The sequence below is a fragment of the Jaculus jaculus genome, chromosome 20 (genome assembly GCF_020740685.1).
Source record: "Jaculus jaculus isolate mJacJac1 chromosome 20, mJacJac1.mat.Y.cur, whole genome shotgun sequence".
Lineage (NCBI taxonomy): Eukaryota > Metazoa > Chordata > Mammalia > Rodentia > Dipodidae > Jaculus > Jaculus jaculus.
In genome coordinates, this window is record NC_059121.1 from 10,678,424 (window position 1) to 10,699,355 (window position 20,932).

General features: G+C 38.1%; 1 protein-coding gene across 1 annotated transcript in view; it reads left to right on the forward strand.

Annotated features, from left to right (window-relative positions):
- Positions 1-20,932, forward strand: part of LOC123456275 (zinc finger protein 585A-like) — a 649,667-nt gene that overhangs the window by 50,843 nt on the left and 577,892 nt on the right. The window contains 2 exon segments of the mRNA XM_045139052.1: positions 1-137; positions 294-377. Of these exon segments, the coding sequence (XP_044994987.1) occupies positions 1-137; positions 294-377 (221 nt within the window).

Consider the following 20,932-nt stretch of genomic DNA (forward strand, 5'->3'; position numbering starts at 1 on the left):
GAAAGCTTTCAGCACCAAGTCACAGCTCACTGTGCATCATAGAACTCACACAGGTGTAAAGCCGTATGATTGTACTGAATGTGGGAAGACATTTATTACCAAGTCTAATCTTAATAAACATCAGAGAACTCACACAGGTCAGAACCCATGTGAATATACTTCATGTGGGGAAGCTTTCATTACCTAGGCAGATCTTCATATGCATTAAGGAAAGCCATATGAATATTGTAATGAATGTGGTAAAGCCTTCATCTGCCAATCATATATCTCTGTCCATCAGGGAACTCAAACAGATGAGAAGTCATATCAATAATTTGAATGCAATAAAGGTTTCATCTACAAGCCACGTCTCAATGTACATCAGAGAACTCACACAGGTGAGAAACCATATGAACATATAAGAACCTTTTATATCCCAGTAACAGGTCACTATGCATTACAGACCTCACAGTTAAGAGAAATCGTATTAATGTGGGAAAACATTCATCTCCAAGTCATCACTTACTATTCATCAGAGACCTCATAGGGGAGAATTTAAATGAGTACAGTGGATATAGGTGTTTACTTTCAAGTCATGTCAATAGATATCAAAAAATTCATTCAGATCAAAAGCTATATGGGCAAAATGAAGATTGAAATGTTTTCTTGGCAATGACCAACAGTATCATAGAATCCAAACAGGTAAGAAGCCACATGAATGTGGTGAAGCTTTCTGCTGGAAGTAACAAATCACTCTTCATCAGTGAAGTCATACAGTTTTGTGTATGTATGATTTTGGGAAACCTTTCTTCCATAAGTCATGATTCATGTGTCAGAGAAGTTTTATAGATAATAAGCCTTATCAAAGTAATGTAGGATGAAATGCTTTCTACCAGAAGTCACAGCTCATTAATCTGGAAGACATACCTCTGAGGACTTTTACCAGATTAAAGCCATAGGAATATATTGAATGTGCGAAAAGTTCCATTTCTCTTCTCAATATGCAGCAGAGAAATCATGAAAATAGAATTCCTATGAATATGAACAAGCTACCAAGGCTTACAATTTACCCATTATAGACTTAAAAATGTGTTTATGAGTCACAACTTACGAATTTGTAAGACATACCTCTGAGAACTTTTGCCAGCTAAAAATCATAGAAATTAATGAATGTGTGAAAAATTCTACTGCTCTTCTCAATATGCAGCAAAGAAATCATGAAAACTGAATTCCTATGAATGTGAACAAGCTAAGAAAACTCACATTTTACCTGTTATAGAACTCAAAATGTGTATGTGTGTGTACATATAGGTGTATATGTCTCCAGAGAGTCATATATAATTTGACGCATGAGAACATTTGTACAATTGTGATGTTACGAAATAAAAACTCAGTTATTTTTTCCCCTAAATGACAATGTATATTGACAATAAAAGAGACAAAACCCATGAGCAAAATCATATACATTATTCTTTATGTCTTAGCTTAGTGAACTTCTGAAAAAATGTTAATTTTCTTCTTTTGGAATTGGCTTGTGGGAAGTACATGGAATGATTTTGAAAACAACTTGAGACATGTACTCATGTGACCATAGCTTGATGAGCAATTATGACATGTTTGAAAAGCCTAAAAGCAGAATGAAATGTCGGGCATAAGAAATTTTGTGAGTATTTTGTGTACTAACCACTTGTCTTGAGACCAGTTCCTGGAAACTCAAGTGTTGTTGAACTTGAAAGATAATCTGTTCTCTGGTATGTGCAATTTGAGTATTTTTGAATTTCAAGATTGTAAGCATCATTTTATTTATTGTCCTTCAAAGTGGGCTTCATTTTTCCTGTATTTATAAATTTTGTCACTCATTTTATATTGGTTTTGCAAATCCAACCAAGGCAGGAAAAAGGGGTCAGGAAGCAGACAAAGTATTCAGATTGCCGCCTTACCAATAATGGAACTTTTGAAGATCTTGTGTGGAAACCCTATCATGTCAAAAATGGTGCTATGAACATGAAAAATGTTTCATTGTAGGCATTCCAATTTTCTGGGAATTGCTGCCCAGAAATGCTGCTCATGCTGCCATAGTTTGATTTTTCCAACAAAGCTAGTGTTCATGACTAGAGGGTTTTCAATAGGAGACTAGTAAATTTTTTGCTTAGTTTTCCAATATAAAGCTGCAAGATTTGATGTTTGTCCTGATTGTTTTCCCAATTATATTTCTTCAGTATTTCCATAGTATTCCTTTTATTGCTGTGTCATTGCATGTTGGAAATAAGTAAATATACTTTGAGTTCAAAGGTAATATACTTTCTAAGGTCTCTATTTAGATGATGGATTTTTGACTTTTGAATAATGTATTTGCTTAATACTACAGAGTTTTTAAAGTAAGACTGAAAAACTCATGGAATCATAAAGTGGTCATGAGTTTAAGTGGACCAGGAGTAGAATTCCGATGTTTGAATGTTTCTCTTCTAGCCTCACATTTTTGTTCACTTCATTTTCTTCACATTCATTCATTACTTGGAGTTCATTATAGAGTTTCAGGCTAGACTCTAACGCTCAGTGATTGTTCTGTCTTTGCCTCCAAAATGCTGGAACTAAAGGGAAATGTCACTACACCCAGTAGTTATTTAATTTTTAATGTATGTAATTGATTAAAATGTTATGCATGTAAGAATTATATCTTAAAAATGATTGTTAAAGATATTTTAAAGGACTTGGCAGATGGCTAACTGGGCAAAGTGAATATCATAAAAATATGAGAGCCTTACTTTGGTTCCTCAGTACCTACGTAATAATGCAAGTTGTGGGGTGGGCAAAATGGCTCAGTGACTAAGGCACTTGCCTGCAAATCCCATTGACCAGTGTTCAATTCCTCACTACCTACATAAATTCAGATGCAGAGTGTCAAATGCATCTGGAGTTTGTTGAATGCATGTAAAGGCCTGGCATGTCCATTCTCCATCTCTCTCGCCCTCTCCTTACAAACAAAAAGTAAATGAATGAAACAATTAAAAATACTAGTTGTAGTTGTTCATGTGTGTAATTATGGAAAAAGGAAGGGGCATACAAGGAATCCCAGATATGACTATGTAGAATGTTTTGCTGAATTGATGAGCTTTGAGTTCAGAGAAAGACTTTGTATAGATACAACGAAGTTACCAATGTCTAAAATTGGGATCCATTTATTTATTTACACATTTATGCTACAGTTAGAATAGCCATAACCCAGAGATACAGGGATGTTTCTATGTACACAAAACTGAATGTCACAAATAAAATGAAGGACAGCAATGGTATGATCATCTCATTTCAGGCAATAGCCCATCGGTAAAACTCAACATTCTTTCATACATTTTGAAGAAACAGATTTATTTAAGTATGTAACTTGATATCACTGTGAATGGATTCTAGGGTTCTGTGCTAAAGTGTGTTTGTGGTTCAATCTTTTTCCAGTATGAAAAGATGGAGAGTGCTAGAGCTCTGCCTGGATTACCAGAGTGTTTGTTTATGGTGCTGATAGTTTCTTCTCTTCTCATGGACCTGTGAAAGAGTCCAGCTTGTTTCCCCATTGTGGCACTTCTCTTTCTGTAAGCTTCATATAAACTATTTCCTCACATAAACTGAGCTTGATTTGGAAGGTAACTGTGACAAAGGTACTAAAGAGTAGAGTTGTTGAGATGAATCAATGTGGATTTTGGTTTTGGAATATTTATTTTGGAAGTATGGGCATGGTCTTGGTTTGTGAAACTAAAGATCCCTTTGGGATTGGTAAGACAAAGTTAATGGAATGTACACAGAGAATTGTATTTGAAAGCTTTCCATATAAATTTTCTAAGGGGAAGGAAAGGCTGCAGAAAACCTTGTTGCAACTGTTTACTAGCATAAGGTATGGTTGCATTCTACAGCTGATGCCCATAGAGTTTGATCAAGGTTAAATATATAAGGGACTGATATGCTTGGCTTAAGATACGTGCTGAGAAAGTACAATTTAATGTTGGAAAGAATGAAGCAAGTTTAAAATAATTGGCAATGAAAATGGGTGCTCTAACTTCTAATGTCAATCACATTATCAATCTTAATCTTATCAGAGATGGCCCACCTGGTTTCCATTAAACACTGGAGAGAATGGCTGAGGTGATTTCATCCCAGGAAGACTGAATAGTAGGGATGCAAATGTTTTTTTTAAAGGCAGGGTTTCACTCTACCCTGTACTTACCTGGAATTAACTGTAGGCTCAGACTCACGTCAATTCTGACTTCTGACTCTATCTCCTATTGCTGGGATTAAAGACATGTACCACCATGCCCTGCTGCAATCTCTTCTGAAAGGAGATCTATAAAGAAGCATCCTACTCTCAGAGGTTATTATTTCTTCATTCCTGAATTTAGAATAAGGCTGTGTCCAGCATGCCTTGTATTGGTTTATGAAGCATGAAAACTACATGGAGTAAATCAGGATGTGCACAAGTTTCCAGGACCTGCTACTGAGACATGGCATATAGGCAGGTATGATAACCGTAATGAGGAGGCTGGTAAAGCCATTGGAAACTAGAAAATGGTTTGCATGGAGATCTGAAGATGATTTGGATGTATCAGAGCTATGGAAGTGCTACCATGGAGCACTATTTGCTCAGGATGGAAGTTTTCCCTGGGTATTCAGCACAACTGGTGGTACAGCATTGAAAATTTTGGACACTGTCATTCACTGGTTATGGTATTGGACTTGAACTGCAAATGTTGGATTTTTCATCTATGCTTAATGTTTTTGCAATGGTCTAGAGACTCCTCGTTATGCTGTATTGCCAACTGAAATATTTACTTGTGCTTTTATGTGTTAAAATTATATAACTGTTGATTTTACAGGACTTACAGCTATGAACTAATCTTAGGTCTTAGATAAGGTGATGGGGACATTTGATATTTGACTGAATACAATTTACAATGAAGATGTCTATAAATCTATTGTCCCAGTGGGAAAACATGGTAGCTTGAGTAGATATCACCAAGAGATTCAGTTTTATTCAAGCTTGTAATTTGATGTCACTATGGGTGGATCCTAGGTGTGCTCGCTTATGATGCTGATTGTTTCTTTTCTTTATGTGTGGACCTGTGAACAGAGGCCTGTTTCTTCCCTTATTGTGGAACTTCCTGTCTGCAAGATTCAAACAATTATGTTTCTACTATGAACTGTACATGTTTTGGAAGTTCATCTCAGCAGCATAAAGCTGACTGATACATATAGACATGTTTTAACATAGTAATCACTACACACAAAAACTATTAGCTGACACTGTTCTGAATAGGTACAAAGTTAAAATTGATTCCAATAATATTAGGAACAAAACAAAGGTTATATTTCTCTTATTCATTAGGCTGCTGGAAATCTTGGCTAGAGAAGTAAGTGAAATGAAATAGGAAAAAAAAAAGTAGGATGCAACTAGGAAAAGAAAAACTCAATGTACGTTTATTTGCAGATATTTGTGTTGGTCATGGTCCTCTACACAGCAGTACTGATAGAATTAATACATATTTTGTATGGTATTTGTGTCAGTCATTATACTATGTGGCTTAGGCAGTCCAACAATAGCTGTTTGCCGAATAGAAAGAGAACCTGTTTGTATGCTATGGCTTGGTTTCCTCAGGCATCCCATTCAATCTTAAGAGATCAACTGGCCTTCAGTACACATGGATTGCTGGATGAGGATGGTTTCCAATGTCCATGAAGCATACAACAAACTGATAATAAATGTGTACTGCAAGACTCACAAAGGCAGATGGTGAAAAGGCACGTTCTGTGCAACAGAATAGCCAGGAAATATACAAAATATTCTTTGTGTTCTCTCATGTATCATATGATTGAACTTTACCTAAAAAAAAAAAAAAAAAAAAACAGGAGATGGGTAAAGGTGTTAACATTATGAAAAACAACAGTTTGAATATGGCACACCGCTGAACAGTCTCCATATCAGATTGTAAAGTTGTTAATCTGATTTCACAAGTATATTTCCAAGCCACAAATACAATGTTTAAAAAATAACTTATGAAATTAACTCAAATGTCAGGAGAATCAATAATATTAAAGTATTCCTCACAAGAGTTTTATAACTTCACCTTCAGTCACCTGCTACTATGCATTCTATAGCTTCTCAATCACCTGCTCCCACCTCAGACTCATTGCCTTCCACCTGCTCCTCAAACACAGTACACACATTCCCTGAAGGAAGTTTTGCTTAGGTTCTTTACCTCACAGTAGACACATTCCGTCATGGAGCATGTACATAGGTTCTTTATCTCATATACACCTAGCAAATTCCCTCATGGAGTCCTGCCAGAAGTACTTTACCTCACATATATTTGGCATATTCTACCTTGAACTCTGCAGTTTTCTTAATTTTCCTGTAAATATCTACCCTCAGATTCTTCATTGTAATAGGAAAATATATTGTTGATCCCAGAGGGACCTCTTGTAAAAAACATTTCAGGTCATTGCCACTGTTTGGTTATATGCCATAACTAGATGGTAAGACCATTTTGCTAAATACATCACAGGCTGTGCTCACAGGAAACTGAAAAATAAGGTAGAAAATGTAATCAAAGCCGTGCCCTCTGAGATCATTACCACTGTGACAGAAGGCACTTTGTGAGCTGTTGTTGGGGAAAAACCCATCTACATTCTTTACCAGCAGTGGTAACTCCAAGCTATAAAATCAACCAGTGAGGCAGGATGTAGCCACCACTGCATACTGGCACATAAGTGATGCAGTGGGTAGTAATGCATGCTTAAAACAAATGAATCGAAGCCTATTGCATATAATCATGGGTGGTGGCACACACCTTTATTCTCATTACTTGGGAGCCTGAGATAGAACTGGGGGAAGTTTAAGGCTAGCCTATAGCTACAGGGTGAGTTTCAGGTCATCCAAGGCTACAGTAAGATGATGCCACGAAATAAAACCTTTGGCATGGGTGGTTATAGACACCAAATGAAAGCTTTCGATGAATGTTCTATGAATAAAAAAAAATTATGCCCATCAAATATCCTTCTAAATGCTTATGATTAAACCTCTTGATAATCTCATTTTCAATTCAAAAACATTTATGTTACAAATAGAAACAAATACAGGGGAGATGAAAATTCGTCAAAAAGAAAACATGAAGACATTCCCCAGTGCTTACCACTGACAGAGTCATCTTTGCTGATGACTTATAAACTTAAGTAAAATTCTAAGCATATTAGCAGCCATTCATTCCAATTACCACATTCCCCCCTGGCTTCCAATCAACTTATAACACCTCACATTTTATAATATCAAATTCAAAGGTCTTCAAAGTCTTTACCAACTTAAAATAGTGTAAAACTTCCATGTTTTGTCTGAGGTTTAAGATAGTATGTGAGATATCAGTCCTGCATAATCAACACATAGTATATACTTTCAATATATAAAGAGACAAAGTAAACATTTTAAACTACTCTATGGCATAGTAAGGAGATTCTGGAACAATTGCTAACTCAATGACCATCAAGCAAATATCAAATTGCTGCAGTTAAAATCAGATATATCCAATGTCCAGGGAGGAATCAGTGGATTTTCCAATTTTATCCCTCAAGATGTACTGAGTATCAGGAAAAACATCCATTCCTATCCAACAGCCTTCATGGTAACTCTTGTACACTTCTGGTATATACAAAACATCTTGACGTCTCCATGCAAGCCACATTCAATTTCCAGTGGCTTTGTCAGCCTATCAGGGTTGTCATTCCCTGTCTCATGCTATGTCTCAGCAATGACTCTTTGGACCACGTGCACTTCATGGCCACATCGTGCATTTTTGTGCTCCTGAAACCAATGCCAGGTGTCCATGACATAACCATATTCTTAAATCAGGGACAAAATTAATTATAACCTTGAAAAGTGAGTTCCTTCTCCAGTCAACATTTTTCCAAAAGAATTTCTGTGACTACCATAGACTTTCATGAAGCACTCTATTCATTATTTTAACTTAATGTAGTTGGGCCATATTTCTTGCTAAGATATTTGACAATATAGCTTCAGGAACCAGCCCCTGTGCCAGTAATTTTTAAACTTGCCTCACTTTTTCTAACTTAGAATCTTAAAATTCTCAGTCCATATCTTTAGCCAGGCACATAAGTCTATCATAAATTTGACCTGAGCAGCAGAACACAACCAGTCCTTATGCCAGTATCTAAGTTCCAACAAGGTTTTCTGTAGTCTTTCCCCTTAGAAGTTACATAAGCCCAGCCTCCAGATAAAATTTTTTAACACCAGATTATCCCTCTATATATCTGTTGAGGGTTATATCTTTTAGTGTACCTTAAAGGAGAAAGGTTCCTTTGGTACACTTACACACACACACACACACAAAAGTACACTTGTCACAATGGACACAAGCACAAGAAGAAAACACATGCTACTCACACAGAATAAACATCCAGAAATTACAACACCCAATTGACAACCATGACATAAAGCGTACATAAACACAAAACAGAAAGAATACATTCTACACAAAATGCACATAAACAAAAGACAAAACACAGAATTGAAATCCAGCACACACCCCCAAACATACACCACATATAAAAAACAGCAAACCACATACAAAACACAAAAAGCAAATGCAAACACTACATACAACACAGAAAGATAAAACATGACACCAGACAAAAACACTACTCACACGCCAAAAACATTCCCACAACACAAAAGAAAACACAATACTTACCCAAAATGCAAAAAAAAAACATAAACCTATGAAACACGAAATGTACACACAACACAGATAAAGACAAAACAGAGAAACAACATACACTACAGACAGCACACAAATACAACACACACACAAACATCAGTCTCCCAAAGTACCCAGCAACACACAACTCACATCCAAAAATCACAAATACACGCTACACACTTATCACACCCATAACACAAAATAACTCTTACTATGTAGAGTATACACAAACTGAAAACTTACAGAAAATTCTTAGCACATACCTACAACACACAGAAAACAAACTACACAATGAATACAAACACAACTCATATACAATGCACACCACAAAACCCAATAACACAAGTCACACCCTCAAAACAAAATTTAAACAACACACTACACAAAATACACAAACACAGGACAAGAAAACCACAATACTGTCACACAACACATTCAAGAAGCAAAACTCAACATACACTAACACATAATTCCAAAAAGTGAAAACAATACCCACTACACACAACAGAAACACAATACAAAAACCCAACGCCAACTCATAAACAACGTATAACACACAACACATATGAACAACACAAGAAATAAATACAAAACACAAACACAAATACACATACATGCATAAAACCCACAAAAGCAATATACACTAAACTCACCCCAAAAGAAAACACAAACATGAGAACTACAGAGAAGGAACACAAACAAAAGATGAAAACACATCATTCAACTCACACAAAGTTACACAAAGCTACACTTACAACACACAACTACCAAGCACAACACACACATACACAAAGGACACAAAAAGAACACACTACACACAGTGGACACAAACACGAAAACAAATCACACAACACACAGTACACAAAAACACACAGAATCACAAAAGTCACACAAACAATGTAAAAATATTCTACAACAAACAATAAAACACAAATATACACACTAGAAAGAACACATAAAAATAAGTCACACAGGCTTCTAGATAAGATAGCAGCATACTACCCATACCAAAGCAGCTTAGTGAGAGTAATAAAAATATAGCAAAAAAATGAAGGTGTATAATTTACTAGCAATGGCGGCAGGGAAGCAGGAGAGTGCAAGTTCTTCTATAATGAGGAAACCAGTCAGAATCCCACTGAGGCACAGCAACCCTGATCCATGAGCCTGACTAGTGGACTGCACAGGTGACAAGAGTACAAACAAGGTAGGAGTATCCAACTGACATCAGCCTTATTGAAAAGGCAAGAAGCCTGAAACAGGTGACATCAGAGACCAGTTGAGCAGCACCTCTATACTCTAGGCACCGTGCTAAGTCTCCCATTCCCCATCTTGCAGGGCTGCAAGTGTCCAGTGAACCCATTCACCCATGATCACCCGGCACCAAGAGTGATCAAGATTGACACTCAGCATTGGTGATACTGAAAGCCATCTCAGAAGGATCACTTCTGCTGTTTCTCTTAGAGTATAAAAAATGCACATGATACCTAGAAATTCTGCATTGAAAAGATCTGAAGTCATATTTATATGGCTAAAACACTGCAGATAATTAGAATACCCAAGCCTCAAATTAACTGATGGTGACAAAATATCTATAATACACAAAACACATTCTTGAAGACAGTATAATCCCACCCAAAATTATAAATTCATCAGAAATGATCTACGAGACTGATTTAGATGAAATGCCTGATAATGATTTTAAAAAAGAGATTATATCTTAAAGAAGTCAAAGAATAAAACCAACCAATAAAACTAGAAGGAATCTGAAGAGAACACAGGAAACCAACAAAATGAACTAAGACGGACTCCACATACTTGGGCTACAAAAGTTACTGAGAAATCCTGCTACAGCTGCACGGGAAGTCTCTGTAGACCATACATAATATTCATAACTAAACTATCAAATTATTTTGTTAGTGTCTACTGAAATTATTCTGCTACAAGTTCTGTTTAATGGTCTAAAGATTTGCTAAAAATGAGTTTTATTATGTAATTGAGGAATTGATTTGAATTTTCATGATTAACATTGTTGAGTGTGTATGTTTACTTACCTTCCTTTTTGGCTTTTGGTTTATCATGACAGGACTTCATTCTAGCCCAGGCTGAGATGGAATTGACTCTGTAGCCCCAACCTGGTCTTGAATATAATGTACAACCTTGTTCTCGCAAGGCATATACTTCCACACAGGACTATGTGCCCAGTCCCTCTGGTCTTTCCAAAAGAAATAGAAAAGTATAGACTTGTTTGAAAAATAAGTAGCTGAAAAAACTAGTATCTTAAAAACATAAAAAGACAATTAGAATTAAATCACAAATGATTATCAGTTTCACCAAAGAGAATATGCAAGCAGCATCTGAGCACATGACATCATGTTGGACATCATGTACCTCTGGCACTAGTAAATTAAAAGATTAAGGACAAATGATGGTGACTACATAGGAAATTTAATCACTAAAAATTATTTCTACTGAAATGTACAATACCATATCTTATAATTAGGAAGGCATTTTAGAACACTTTTGTAAATCAGGTCTGTCACTAGCAAACAATGACATCTGTATGGATTCCAATAAAAATGAGCAAATCTGTTACATTATTCATTGTTTAAGACAGTTAGAATCAAATCAGAGGGTTTCTATTGTGAGAAAAGGTTACTCAGATGTGAACATTCATACAGCTATCAGATGAACTTGAAATATGAAGTGAGACTGAAGAAGAATCTCTCATAAGAGATAGAGAAATGGGGTCATATCCCAAGTGTACGAAGCATTCTCTTTTTTCTGTTTTCATTGTTTTAAATTGAGCATCCACACATGGCATATAGTATGTGATCGATGTTGTTATAACCACTTCACTAGTACTATTTTCTTGAGTCTTCCTAAGTAGTTAGCTGTACATTCTTGTTTCCGACACATTTTGATTGTGTGTGCATAGATGTACTGGTAATGTGGGCACTTAAGGTGAATAGAGTATTGTTCTTTAAACAGTTGGTAATAGGTGATCTGTGTGTTCAAGGGTCAGACAAAAGTTGTATGCATGTTTTCAGGAACTATAAAGCATAGCACAGCTGCATTGAAATTTTATTTGGGAATTAGTGTTGGTAGTGGGAAGAGCTGGGCTTCATTCTAATTAGTATAACAAATCATGGTGTTTTAAAAATCATGCTTTGGGCCAGTAGTGTCTGTGAGCTGGCAGTAGCAGCAGTGAGGAGACTAACTTCTGCAATTATTGGAAGATGGAGTCCCTGTCATGATAAGTGGGTTCAAAGAAAGCACCCTATCTCACAGGATTCCTGGGAAAAGACATGCCTAAGTAGGGACATAGACATGTCAAAGGACAAAGATGAGGCTTTTGTAAATGACCTAAAAGGAGATACAGATTCATGTCAGGTATTGGCTGGAATGAACACCAAGTCTTTTGATAGCTTTGAGCTTCTCCAGAGAGGAACTCGAAGGTGGAGCAGGTTGTCTTGAGGATTAAGTATTAGGTAATAGAAGCATTGTTCAATTTTAGTAAAATCTCTTGGGGTAAGGGTTTGAATGGAATGTCTGTGCATGTGTTTTCCCAGTCATCATAGGGTACATTTACTTTAACTTTTTAGGATTTTACTAGATTTTTAGTGCCAATTTTTTTTTCTGGACAATTACTCTATAAATGTTTGTTTTCTTTCAGTATGAGGTGCTGGGGAGTGAATCCATGAATGCTAAGCATATATCCTAAGCTATACATTTAAATTTGTTGTATATGTATTAATTTTTGTTCTCATTTGTTTACTGCAATTATATGGAAATAGGGTTTTATGTTCTGAGATCTTGTTATCAGTTGTTTGGTAGGCAGTTTCTTAGATTTACTTGGAATTTTCTACTTATCATCTGTAAAATATGTCAGTTATATTTCTTCTTTTGTAATCTGAATGGCCTGAATTGGAGTTGTCCTAGAAATGTCAAGTCTTTTGCCTACATCCCTATATCTGTCAGTGAAGGCCCATGTCTTAGATCAGTCCACTATTTTTAATAGTTGTCCACAGTTTTGTATGCATGCATAGTTTGGATTCTGTTTTTACATAGTAGGGTTCCATTATGTGGATGGACCACAATTTACCTATTGATGTACTTTTAGGATGTTTCTTACTTCCACTTATTATGAATTACACATTTTTATATCTTTTTTTATATTCTTTTGTGGTTTTATGTTTTTCTTTGTCTTGTGTCAAACCCTAAGACTGGATTTTCTGGCTTATAATGGAGGTTAATACTTCGATTTATAAAAAGGACTCAGTACTGCTAACCTCCCACATGTAGGGCTCTCATACTCTTCCTATTAGTGTCCCAATGTCAAAGCCAACCTTAGTCCCTCTTCCCCTGTTCACTATTGTCACTGATCCTTGCTCAGAACGTATCAAACATGGGTCCTTAGGCTTTGCAGTCAGGGACCTCAACCAATCCTTATTTTTAAAATCATTTTATTCATTTGTTTGACAGCAGATACATAGAGAATAGGCACACAAGTATCTCTATCCACTGCAAATAACCTCCAGATGCATGTGGCACCTTGTGCATATGGCTTATGTTGGTACTGGGAAATTGAACCTGGGTCCTTTGGCTTTTCAGGCAAGTGCCTTAACTACTAAGCCATCTCTTCATCCCAGCACCTTTTTTTTGGCACGGAGGGGGGAGGCAAATATATACCTGTGTCACTTCCGTGTTCAACCTGATGAGTTTCTGTATGATGTTGCTATATGTGGACATAATGGGCTTTGTACCCTGCCTCTCTCTGGCTCCTGTTCTACACTCATCTTTTTTTAAATCTAGATTCTGCTTCAGAATTTAAAAGCACATGATATTTAATCTTCAGTTCATTTTTTTAAATTTTTATTAACATTTTCCATGATTATAAAATATATCCCATGGTAATTCCCTCCCTCCCCACCCCCACACTTTCCCGTTTGAAATTCCATTCTCAATCATATTACCTCCCCATTACAATCATTGTAATTACATATATACAATATCAACCTATTAAGTATCCTCCTCCCTTCCTTTCTCCACCCTTTATGTCTCCTTTTCAACTTACTGGCCTCTGCTACTAAGTATTTTCATTCTCAGTTCATTTTTAATGTTGAGGAAAACACTAGTGGCTTCTGTGGCTCACTTAAAACAACAGAAGATAAGAAAACTTTACTTATTATCATTAGAATTTATTTGTTTTGTTATTTTGAGGAATCATCTCACTCTAGCCCTGGCTGACCTGGAATTCCCTCTGAAGCCTGAGGCTGGCCTCAAACTCCTGGCCATGATCCTCTAACCACAGCTTCCTGAGTGCTGGGATGAATGGTGTGAACCCACATGCCTGGATTGAATTCCACTTATTTACATATAGTGCAAAAAATCAGATGATGGAAAATATGAGAGAAATATTAGAGACACATTAATATTCACAGAGAACATGACAAAAACACCTTGTATTCTTGCAGAAAATTTCAAAGCTTTAAAAAAATATTATTTATTTATTTATGAGAGAGTATGGACTCACCAGGGCCTCCAGCCACTGTAAATTGATGTCTAGATGCATTAGCCACCTTGCGTCTCTGGCTTGTGTGGGTAATGGGAACTTGAACTTGTGTTCTTATGCTTCAGATAAGCACCTTAGCCATGGAGCCATCACTCCAGCTCTTCAAATGATTTTTATAAATATAACCAGTCTTATTCACCTACCATCATGGTCTGAGAAGATTTTGAGTATAGGAGTGAAATTGCTTTTAGCATAATTAGATTCAAGAATGTATTAGTGGCACTGCTGTAGTTTAACTGTAGAATGTCCTTCGTGGGCTCATGTGTGTAAACACTGAGTCACCAGCAGGAGGTGCTGTCTGGGAAGGTGGCTGGACCTTTAAGAGGTGGAGCCTGGTTGGAGGAAGTGCATCACTGTGAGGAGGCAGGCATTGAGCATAGATTGACAATACACCACTTCCCCTGTACCCCCTGTGCTTCCTGACTGTGGGTACAATCTAACCAGCTGTGGATGTCATGCCTCACTATAGGTATTTTGATTCATCCAACTTGCTTTTATAAAAAGAAAATTTTAAAATGAAAATAAGGATGGAGGGATGACTCATCTGTTAAGGCACTTGCCTACAAAGCCAAAGGACCCAGAGTCAATTCTCTAATACCTACATAAACCAGATGCACAAGGTGGCACATGCATCTGGAATTTATAATTTTTTTAATTTATTTATTTGAGAGCGACAGACACAGAGAGAAAGACAGAGGGAGAGAGAGGGAATGGGCGTGCCAGGGCTTCCAGCCTCTGCAGACGAACTCCAGACGTGTGTGCCGACTTGTGCATCTGGCTAACGTGGGACGTGGGGAAACGAGCCTCGACCCGGGGTCCTTAGGCTTCACAGGCAAGCGCTTAACCGCTAAGCCATCTCTCCAGCCCTGCATCTGGAATTTATTTCAGTGTCTGAAGGCCCTGGTGTGCCCCTTCTCCCTCTCTATCTGCTTTTTTATTACTCTTCCTCTCTCAAATACAGAAAATAAAATTCAAAAGTGAAAGTAAATAAGAACAATAAAGTGCAAAAATGGCTTAGTTGGCAAAGTGCTAGCCACTGGTGTATTAGGTTCTGAGTTCAAATCCCTAGCATCCAAGCAAATACTTCTCAAACCACCCTACACCTGTAATATAAGCTCTGCAGAGGCAGAGGCATCCACAGGGCAATAGGGGCAGATACAATAACATAAGTATTGATGTCCAGACTCAACCCTGCCTTAGTATGTAGGAGAGAATATAAGGAAGATACCCAACGTCGTTCTCAGTTGCACAGCATGTACATATTCACTTGTGTACACACACACACACACACACACGAGCCTCAAAATATAAAGCATCTGGGCATACATGTACACCCCACCACACACCAATATAAGCAATAAATACATTTTAAAAGTGCTGGAGAGATGGCAAAGCAGTGAAGGCGATTGCTTAGCAGTTTAAATGCTTGTGTGAAAAGCCTAGGAACCCAGATTCATTTCCCCAGGATCCAGGTAAGCCAGATGCACAAGGTGGCACATGTATGTGGACTTCATTTGCAGTGGTTGGAGGCACAGGTGTACCCCATTAACTTTATGTATCTCTTTTCTCGAAAAAGGAAATTAAATTTAAAAAAAGAAAATGTCACAAGGAAACTCACTATCATATCCAATTTATATCTTAACATGATAACAATAGTAATTAATATACAGTAATTAAGATGAAAAAAGTAGGAAATAAGTTGTCACATTGAAGAGCTGACTAAGGAAATTTAACTTGGTTATTTTAATGTTTTGGTTTTTTTTTTGAGAGTGAGAGTAGTGTTGCACTAGGGCCTCAGCCTCTACAGTTGAATGTCAGATGCTTGCACCACCTACTGGGCATTTGCAGTCTTATACTTACTTGCCTCACCTTTGTGCATATGACTTAGGTGGGATATGGAGAATCAAACCTGGGTGCTTAGGCTCCACAGGCAAGCAGTTTAAGTGCTAAGGCACTTCTCCAGCTACAGGAAAGTTAACAATCACCAGTGAATATGATTAATTGGGTAGATGGGTGGAGCAGGAAAAAAAACAAATTTATCTGTGGGAAAGGCCTTGGGCTGTACAGGAAAAGAGAGAGACGGCTGAACACAAGTATGTGCCTCTCTCTCTCTTTCTTTTTCCTTCTGTCTACCTGTACTTCCTCCCTGCTGATGTACAATCAGGGCAGCTTTCTGCCTCTCATGCTTTCCACACCACAATGGACCTAATCCCATAGAGCTGTAAAACAAATTAAACTTTATACTTCCCTAAGTTCTGGCCAAGTACCAATAACAAATAGAGGTTCTCTTGTGGGAGTCTGTAATTGAAGAGAGGTAACTCATCAAACTTCAGAAAATGTGATGGAAAGTGGAGTTTATCCAAAAAACAAACTATAAATAGAGGCTGGACAGATGGCTCAGAGGCTAAGGTAGTTGCTTGAAAAGGCTAACAACCCACGTTCTATTTCTCAGTACCTATGTCAGGCCAGGTGTATAAGGTGGCTCATATTTCTGGAGTTCATTTGCAGTACATACTGACTCTGTGCACACATGTTCTTTCTCCCTCTCTACTTGTATTAGTATTTATTGATTTTTATTTATTTCATGGAGAAAGAGTAATTGAGAGAGTGAGAGAGAGAGAAAATGGGTGCACTAGGGCCTCCAGCCACTGCAAGTGAACTCCTAATGTGTGCATTCCCTTGTGCACCTGGCTAATGTGGATCCTGGGTAATTGAACCCGAGTCCACAAGAGAACCTCTATTTGTTATTGGTACTTGGCCAGAGCCCTTTGACTTTGAATGCAAATGCCTTAATGGCTAACCAATGCCTCCAACCCTTAACGTAATTTTTTTAATGTGCAAATATAACCTTCTATCAATCAAATATGCAAGTCCAGTGGAGAAAGTTGACAGAATGTAAAATTTCAGTGGAGTGAATGAGTTAAATATATTCTTCACAAATTTTCTGTAAGACAAAATTAACACAAAATTTTACTTAAGAAGTACAAATTTAGTCATTTTTAATTTTTTAATTTTAGATTTTCAAGGTAGGGTCTTGTTCTAGCCCAGTTTGACTTGGAATTCACTAGGTAGTCTCAAGGTGGCCTTGAACATGCCGCAATCCTCCAACTTCTGCATCCTGAGTGCTAGGGTTAAAGGTGTGCCCTGTCGTGTCCAGCTTTATTCTTACATTTTTATTTTGGTATGTGTACATATCCTATGATATGACACTTCCAGTATCCCATGGTCTCCATTGCAATTTCAGGGTCACATGCAATGATTTACCGAGTTCAGAAGTCAGAATGCAAAGGTATGTGTGTCACCGTGAGTTCAAGGCCATACTGAGACTACCTAGTGAATTTCAGGTCACCTTTCATGCTGCCCAAACCAGCACTACATGAGTAATGTGGCAAGGTTGGAATGAGAGCTGCAGCACATGGAACATATCCTTCACAGGTTCTGTATGCTGACAGTGGGGAGCAGAGAGACCACCTTCAAACACTGTTCCTTCACATATAGTTCACATTTTTCATATTTTGAGCCTTCAGTGGGTTGGATCTTGCCCTCTGGAAATCTTTCTTATTGTCTCCATGATGACCAGAGTAGATGACTTAATTCTAATAGTGATAATCTCTTATTTTATTTATTTGTTAAAGAGAATGAAAGGGGCAAATAGAGAGAATTTGTGTGTGCAAGAGGAGCAGGGAGAATGGGCATGCCAGGGCCTCCAGCCACTGAAAACCAAATCCAGAAGCATGTGCCACCTAGTGTATCTGGATTTACATGGGTACTGTGGAATTGAACCTATGTTATTAGGCTTTGCTGGTGTAACAGACAGCTTCAGGTTCTCTGAAATGAACTTCCAGACCAGGCACAGTTATAGCAGAAGGGATTTATTGAAGCTTACAGATCCAGGGTAAGTTCCATAAATGGCAGAAGAAGCTGGCCTGCCTTCACAGGCCCAAGCAGACAGAGAGAGAGGTACAGGCCTAAAGGTCAAAAGCCACAGCACACTTCAGGAACTGTAGCTAGGCACACTTTGCATATCTTTACATTGCAATCTGAAACCCACCACCACACTACGGATGCAAACTACAAACAATAAAGAACTGAATATATTGGGGGCCATCTATTCAAACTACCACAGCTGTTAAGCACTTTAACCACTGAGCAATTTTCCCAAGCTTGTTTTCTCCATTTTATACAGTCCAGGGTAACAACCCATTGCACAGTGCCACCCACAATTAGGTTGAATCCTGCCACCAAGTTTAGAAATTCCCTCACAAGCATGACTGAAGGATTTTAAGTGTGATGATAATAAATCCCACCAAGTTAACAACCAGAGAAAAATACCAGTCCCTCTTCAATGGTAAATCTTCAATTTTAAAAAAGTTCACTATATACACACCCAGCAAATAATAAATGAATAATCAAATAGACAAATTAATCCATGTAAATAGAATTTTCAATTCACAGAGGCACACACAATGTAGAAAGAGCCTTTTCTTCAAGGGCATACATATACATGCAAGAACACTCGTGGATATGTATAACACATATGAATATGTATAACATGCATGAATATGTATACCACCCATGAATATGTATTAAAGACATGAATAGGCATAATACACATGAACATGTAAGCATACCCACACCCATGTATATGCATTGACTACATACACATACAAAGACATGGAATGCATCCAATGACATACCTCTGTAAGTGCCCACAGACTTACATATGAATGTGCATACATATATTAACACATGCACTTGGATGCACATGCTACACATAGGCAAATACAGATTGATGCATGTATAGATACACACCCATATATGCGTCCCCTCATGAATGTCAACCAGCATGCATTTGCACACAGGCACACACAGTGTCCCACACATATAGCTCCATACACAGATATTTACACATAGACATTTACACACAAATACCCTTACACCTAATGCACACCCATGCAATATAGGATAATTTTTGAATATGAAAGCTGAATTTTACTCAAAACACATTTTGCTTCTTCATTAATTTAGTAATCAAAATCAAGCAAAAATAAGAAAGAAAGAGACTTCCGGTTAAGATGGCGGCATAGGTACCACGCCAAAGCAGCCTAGGTGGGAAAGAAGACCAAAAAAAATCAGCAAAATACACACTTTTACTAAAAAGTGAGGTGTATAGGAAATTGAAGCGGCAGCAGGGAAGTAGAAGAGTTATAGAGCATCCAGAGCTCGCGCAGGCCGGCAAAAGCGGCTCCGGCAGCTCGGCCAGACTCTGCTCGAGCCGCAGGAAAAGCCAGGTGCGGGCGCTTCCCCCCACACCACGCTCTCCGCAACTTGGGAAACGTGAGGGGAGGACGGCAGTGGGCAGCTGCGGAGCAGACCGCCAGGTAGAAGAACACGTGGAACCGCGAGAGAACCCGGGCAACTGCGGCTCCCTCCCCTCCCCCACCGCCTGAGCCCAGCTCCAGCGAACAGAGCAGCGGCCCGGGACCCGGCCATGACAAGTTGGGCTGACAACGGTTCCCAAGCAGGAGCAGAGTTCGGCAGCAATATCAGCGGCTCCAGCACCGGTAACAGCGGCCCTAGCAGCAGCAGACCCAGGAGTGGCAGCAGCGGTAGGACTCGGCGGCAGCAGCTTCAGGGGGAGCAGTGGCAGTGGACACAGCAGCAACAGCTTCAGCAGCACTGGAGGCTCCAGCAGTGGCAGCTACAGCAGCAGCAGAGGCAGCAGCAGCGGCTCAGTTTGCCCCGTAGGAAAAGCAAGTGCCCAGCTCCAGAAATCAGAACAGCAGCACGACGACCCAGGCAGCAACTTGACTGAGACCAAAATCACCCAAGGTAACTGGGATTGCTCCAGGGAAGGGTCTCACTTGGTCACAAGCTGACTTGGATCCCTCAACAGACCAGAAATCTAAACCTCTTTGTTGATAGAGGATCTGGTCATTATAATAACTACTCTTGCATACATACTCGGGGCTGTTTTTGATTGAATGTGTACAGTGTTTAGTTAAATTTTAGAATCTACCTGTATTTTATTCCACTCAGCCTGCTTGAATACTCCTATAGCAGGGAAACTCAACCCCCAAGAACATCTTTGTAGATAGCCTGAGAGTCTTAAGAGCCACACCTAACACCTTAAGGTCCTACCCTGAAAATATATTACATCAAATCAATTGATACAGCTAAGAATACACAGCTAGCTAGAAAATCCAAGTATTAACTTAATCCAAGATGCAAAAATATATACATTATAACACAAGAAACACTAAAAAGCAAGACGATATATATCCACAGAAAAGTATTAATGCATCAGAAATGTCCTCCAGAGAGAAAGAGTTAGAGGAAATGCCTGAGAAAGAGTTCAAAAGAATAATTATAAATATGTTCAAAGAGGTCAAAGAACACATGAAAACAATCAAAGAAGAAATCAAAGAGGAAATCAAAGAGTAAATCAAAGGAATCAAAGAAGAGGCAGGACACCAATTTAATGAAATAAAGAAGGCAATACAAGACATAAATAGGGAAATAGAAATAATAAAGAAAAACCAGTCAGAATTACTAGCAATGAAAACACAGTTAATGAAATCAAAAACTCTGTAGAAAATCTCACCAGTAGGATGGATGAGCGAGAGGACAG